Here is a 6,327-nt window from a genome sequence, read left to right on the forward strand (position 1 = left end):
ATCTATCTTCTGTGTGCTGTAACATTTTAATTAATCTGGGACAACAGCAAAAAAACAAAAACAAAAAGTAAAAACTGCAAACTCAAATTTCTATCAACACGGGGTGAATAAACAAATGTTCAACAACACTGGTCAGCAGAGGACTGCCGGACTGGCAAGTCTAAGCACACGAGTGAATGAAGCAGGACACAAGTCCATACTGGGCCGTCCCTGTACATAAAGCTCTGCAACAAGCAAAACTCGCCTGCACCTACGACTGGAAGGGCAGTAACTATGCCAAGGTCAAAGGGGACTTTCAGGTGACAGAAATGTTATTTTTCCTGATTGTGGTGGTGGTAACTACAAAGGTGTATGGATTCCTTACAACTTTGGCACTTAAAATAGGTGTTCTATTATATGGAAACTGAACCTCAATGGTGTTGGTCTAATACTTCTATACCATTTAAAACAACTCTAGTTATGGAGAGTTTTGCAAAAATCAAGTACTAGATGTCCCTTTTAATTATCTGTCCCCTCAAGGGTTCTAGGGCTGCTATAATTTGAAAAATCAAAATATGCCTGAAAGGGCAAAAAATTGTTTTATATCACTTTAAAACTGGTTGCTTGGGTGTGTTCAGATCAAACTCAGGGGCCTTTTTGCTGGGTGGTCACCCACTGTGCACAAAACCTCCTGCTGCTGAACATCTGCCAAAGAGCAGGCATCCTGGTGCTCCTCAGCACTGCAGCCCTCTCAGGGGAAGTTTTCTTTAACTAGTACATGTCCACCTGTCTTGCCTGCCCAGCTGAAAGTCACCTGTGCTGGGTTAACTTCTCCAGAGCTACTGTGCCCAGTCACTCCCTCCCTCCCTATGCTGTACAGTGGGTGATGGCAACCTCCTCACCACACGGTGCACAACTTCAGGGTGGATAGTGTCCTCTTCTGGTTCTCCCAACATTCAGGACTGTTCCTTACAAGTATCGATCCATTTACAAATAAATGACATCAAAAGCTGGAGAGCATGGACAATGACAATGGTTGAACTTAGTCCTGGAACTGCTGAGACAGGAGTTATGTGAGGCCTTGGACTGTGCTCCTGACTCAGTCAGGGAGGCACACAGCACCTGAGTGATGCCAGTGCCCTCTCAGTGAAGCAGTGAGCAGGCAGGGGTTGGACCATGGGGGCAGAAAACATTCACGGGCCTGAGAGAGAGAAGACTGCCCAGAGAATACATTGGACTGATACAAAACAAAAATACAACAACCCCCCCCCCCCGAATTTAAGAATAGCAGTATAGAAAGGACAAAGTGAGAGAGATGCCAGTTACACAAAGATTGTAGGGTGTGTTTTTATTGTTTCATGCTAGCTACTGGGGACACACAGATCAACCAGGAATGGACAGTAGTCACTGTCCTCAGGAACTAAGAGTATAATGAAAGAGATGGCACATAAAATTGTGACTGCATGTACCAAAATATGCACAGCACAGAGGGGCACAGAGCAGAAGCCAGGACAGGGGCTCCCAACCATGCCTCAGGGCAATGGCCCTGACACAATGCTTCAGTGAGTCTTGAACATGATTAGGGTTGATCAGCTGAGGAGGAGCCTTCAACCCAGAGCAAAGAAGGGAGGGGAGGTAGGAAACAGCTTGGTGTAGGGGGAAGTATGAAGCAGTTGGCGCTGCTGGGGTACCCAGGGACCACGGAATGCAAGGTGTTAGCAGGCATGATGGGGACACTGGGAGGCTGGAGTTCGTCCTCAGGACAACACAGAACCAGTTCGTCATGGTTTTGCTTAATTTTTTTTCCATCTTGATTTTTTGGTGATCAAAATTGCTAGGTAACACTCTTCTAAATAAGATTAGAGACACAGTTCTGCTTTAAAAGGGATTTAACTCAAAAATGGATTGTATCTAAGAATAAAATATATATATCTGAGACTTATCCCCTCTTGCCCCTGCTATTTCAGCTCAAAGTCAGCTGTAAAGCCCCATGGCTCTCCAGAGGACAAGATTCACCACTGAGGAAGCAGGCCCACTCCAGGAACCCACAAAGTGGCAGGTGGGAGCAGAGCCCTATGCAGCCTTGTCTGTGCTGCACAGAATTCTGATGTGTCTGAATCTTTGAAGCCATGTAAATCCAAATTCCACTCTTTTCCAAACATCGCTCATTGAGTGGAAGAGTAATTATTTTGTAATTTGTCTGTATGTTCCCCCTGACCGACAGGTCTCTCACCCAAATGTATGGGGGCCTTATTCAAGGCAAGTCCCTCTGGGTGAACACCTTCATTATTCTTAGAGTCTGGGGTTGAGTTAAAGTTTTCCCCATGCTGACTGCATTCATAGAGCTTCTCTTCAGTATGAATTTTCTGGTGTTGCAGGAAGTTAGACCTCTGAATAAAGCCTTTCCCGCAATAGCTACACACATAGGGCTTTTCTCCAGTGTGAACGATCTGGTGGAGCAGCAGCTTGGAGCTCTGAATGAAAGCTTTCCCACAGTCTTTACACTCAAAGGGCCTGTCCCCTGTGTGGATTTTCTGATGTTCAGTGAGATGGGCTTTCTGGAGAAAAGCTTTCCCACATTCCTTACATTCATACACCCTCTCTCCAGTGTGAATTTTCTGGTGTCGAATGAGGTATGAACTCAGAAAGAACGCTTTCCCACATTCGTTACATTCATAGAGTTTCTCACCAGTATGAATCCTCTGATGCTGAGTAAAGTTTGATGTCTGGCTAAAACGCTTTCCACACTCATTGCACACGTAAGGCCTTTCTCCAGTGTGAATTCTCTGATGCTGAATGAGCTTTGAACTCCGAATAAAGGCTTTCCCACATTCATTGCATTCAAAGGGCCTCTCCCCAGTGTGAATTCTCTGGTGTTCAATAAGGTCTGAGCGGTGACGAAAGGCCTTTCCACACTCTTTGCATTCATACTGTTTCACTTCTGTGTGGATCTGATAATGTCGAATAAGGCTTGAGCTCCTGATGAAGGATTTCCCACATTCATTACACTCATAGGGCCTCTCTCCAGTGTGTATTCTCTGGTGTCGTATCAGCAAGGAGCTCTGACTGAAGCCTTTTCCACACTCTTTGCACTCAAAGGGCCTCTCTCTGGTGTGCACCCGCTGGTGTCGGATTAGGTCTGAGCTGTGACAAAAGGCTTTCCCACACTGTGAGCACCTGAACGGCTTCTCTCCCGCATGCACCTGCTGATGCTCAAGAAGACGTGGGTAGTGAGTGAAGTCTTTCCCACACGCATTACACACGTAGAGTCTCTCTCTGGTATGAACCCTCTGGTGCTCAGTAAGGTGTGAGCTCTGACCAAAGCCTTTGCCACACTGATCACATTTATAAGGTTTCTCCCCAGTATGAGAAATCTGATGTCTAACTAGGTCTGAATTAAACATGAAGCTTTTGCCACAAATATCACAGGGATGGGCCTCCCCTTCTATAAGCTCTCTCTGAAGTATGACAAGGTTGGAGTTCAGAATAGGGTTTCTTCCTGCCCTAACACAAGAGTCAGCTGTCTCTCCTGTCTGGATTTTCCAATGGGTAACTGTCATCTGCTTAAAGCCCCCCTCCTGGGATGGGGGACTCCCCAGGCTTTGCCCCTCAGCATCTCCCAGGAGCTGCCCTAATCTGGGTTCACAGACTTCCCTGGACTCAGGGATGAGGGCCTCCATCACTGTGAGTTTATCTGACATCATCCTGTGTGAATTTTCATCCTCAGAAATCCAGGCTTCAGAGTTACCACCTTCTCAGCAGTTCCTATTAGAATCTGAAACAGAAGAGAACAAGATCATTTCCTGCTTCTATTAACAGAAAGCCATCAGCTGCAGCAGCTGGAGGATAACAAGTGTGGCCAAGAGCTGGGAGAGCAGAATGTTCCCTGTGCCTCGCCCCCTACAGATGGCCCGTGGTGACTGCAGCTCCTCTGACCCCCAGTGAATCCTGGAGGAGCAGCAGGAGGTGGGCACAGGCTGAGACTCCATGTGAAGATCATGAACACATTGATTTCCCAAGAAACACAGATGGACCAGCCCTGCCCCCGCATCTCCTGCATGCCTGTGTGCCCCCAAGCTAAGGTCCATTGGTCTGTAAGGCTGTGGTCATTTTAGATTCCACAGCATAGCTGTCCCCTTGTGCATACCCTAACTGCCCGTTTCTTCCTCTATCACACTGGCATGACAAAACCTGACTGGCTGAGGGAGTTTGTCTCCATCCTGCCCAAGCCCCCGTCCTGCCTACGTTCTTGGACCAACCCCTGCCCAATGGCACTCCGAGACTACTGCAACTTTCTGCACTTCCCCTAGAGACCATCTCCAGTTTTGCACTGTCTCTTTCCTTAAATGTCCAATGCTCCTTCCTCCATCTCAACTTCTTGTTTAAACAAGAAAATGGCAGCAATGAGACAAGAACTTCACTTCCTCCCACACCTACAGCCCACTTGCACCTGCAAACCCCCCAACATGGGTTAAACTGTCCTGGGTCCCATCTGAAGTCAACACCCCACTTGTACACTGTGGGGTACACTGTACCTTCCCCTCTCACCCACCTCAGGACACCAATCAAGTGCTGGCCCTTCTGTTCAATCAGGACCCCCTGATCATGGAACCCACCACCACTGACTTTCCAGCAACCTAAAAAATAAACTCTCTGGACCATGTTCCCCAGCCACACCCCATCACTCCTCTCCTCCATGCCCACCTCTGTTGCCATTAGGGTCTCACAGAGAAGCAGTGTCGCAGAGCATAAACCCGCATATTGAAATTGCATATTTAAATAAAGGGGTTCACAGGTCTCTCAGGCATGTGACAACTTTATTTTTTCCTGGCTTACTACATAGCCAGGGACCACAGCTCTTTCATAGCAAATGGTGAGTTGATTTCTTCACTTTGGGTTTAAATAGTTAGCTGTGTACATGCGCACTGTACCTCATTAATATTCATTACAATCCCTCTGTACATGTGCACTGTACATCAATGACTTCATTAATATTCATTACAATCCATAATCCATCTCATGAATAAACATCTTGTGACTACCTTGTGAGTAGCTCCTCCTTAGTAATCTATGGTTTAACTGATATCACTTTATCTAACATAGTCCTTTTGAACATAATCCCTTTAACATAACTTAATGGAGAACATGTTGTCAGCCATTACTTCTTTGTTCTTATCTGATGAAGCTTGAAGCTTGGAGGAAGAAGGTGGATTGAATACCCGCCCTGCTGGCCTCACAGTTTGGAGGCAGTTACTTCAATTTTAAGCAAGGCATAATTAAGAAATTTCTAAGACATACAGAAAACTTGTTTGTAAGCCTCTGCTCCCATGTGGGCCTTAAGTCAGGGGGGTTTTACGTCCACAACCTACCAGGCCGACCTTAGGTCGGGGGGGTTTATGCCCACAACCAACCTGGCCATATGGGATTCTGCCTCAGTTTCTCACAAGTATGCCTGCACAATGTCTTTTCACTGCTCTCTCTCAAACAGCTTTTTTTGGCCAGAGGTATATAGGCCTTTTGCCTATAACCTCCCTGGGGTGTTGTGCTTCCCTGACCCACTGCCATGGGTATACCCTGCAGCCCACTCTCCCCAAGCCTGGGTAGGAGTGTACCCACCACCTAATCAGCCCTGGCAGCCAGAGACTCTCTCCTTCCTGCTGCTGTTGTCACTTGGCTTCCATGGCAACCTCTCTGGGTCTCTTCCCTTCCCCTGGCAGCTCCCTCCAGGGTCCTCTGCTAGCACCTCATAGTCCCAGTGAGCCCAGGCTGTCCTCAGAAGTGTCATCCACCCAGGTCACTCCACACGCCAGTGCACCCATTTTCAGGATACACCCCTACTGCTACAGACTCCTGTCCCCACTCCACCCAACCTCTTCTTGACTCCCACACTGACCAGCTTGTCACCTGACATGTTCACTCAGAGGCTCTCAGCTTTTCAAATCTGACATGTCCAATGTGACCTCTGATTTTCCCCTTCTACGGTTTTCTCCATCCCCATGAGAGCCCACCCCATCATCCCATCTGCTCTGCCACACACAAGGCAGTAACTCTGGCCTCTCTCCTTCACCCACACCTGCCCATCAGCAGGGCCTGTGCCTACACCCACTTAAACACCACCCTCACTACCATCATTTGTGCACCACACAGGTGATGCAGACTACCTACTTCTCCCTTCCTCCACCTCTTTTCTTCACAGCCAGCAGAACGACCCTTTAAAAGAATAAATAAGGTGTCATTGTTCTATTAATAAACTTACACGGGTCTCCCATCCCCCAAGCAGCCAAAGTCAACTTCCTTTTGACAGCCAGGCTAGAAGGGCCTTTGCACTTCTTTTTTTTTGAGATAGAG

The 6,327-nt window shown here is 47.5% G+C and overlaps 1 protein-coding gene across 1 annotated transcript in view; it reads right to left on the reverse strand.

Annotated features, from left to right (window-relative positions):
- Positions 1-1,323: 1,323 nt before the first annotated feature.
- ZNF623 (zinc finger protein 623) overlaps positions 1,324-6,327 on the reverse strand; it is a 19,269-nt gene continuing 14,265 nt past the window's right edge. Inside the window, exon 2 of the mRNA XM_003802346.3 lies at positions 1,324-3,754. Within this exon, the coding sequence (XP_003802394.1) occupies positions 2,145-3,683 (1,539 nt within the window). The 5' untranslated portion in view covers positions 3,684-3,754 and the 3' untranslated portion in view covers positions 1,324-2,144. The remainder of the gene's footprint in view (positions 3,755-6,327) is intronic.

This window comes from Otolemur garnettii, unplaced genomic scaffold (genome assembly GCF_000181295.1).
Source record: "Otolemur garnettii isolate 467f Iridium unplaced genomic scaffold, OtoGar3 scaffold00245, whole genome shotgun sequence".
Lineage (NCBI taxonomy): Eukaryota > Metazoa > Chordata > Mammalia > Primates > Galagidae > Otolemur > Otolemur garnettii.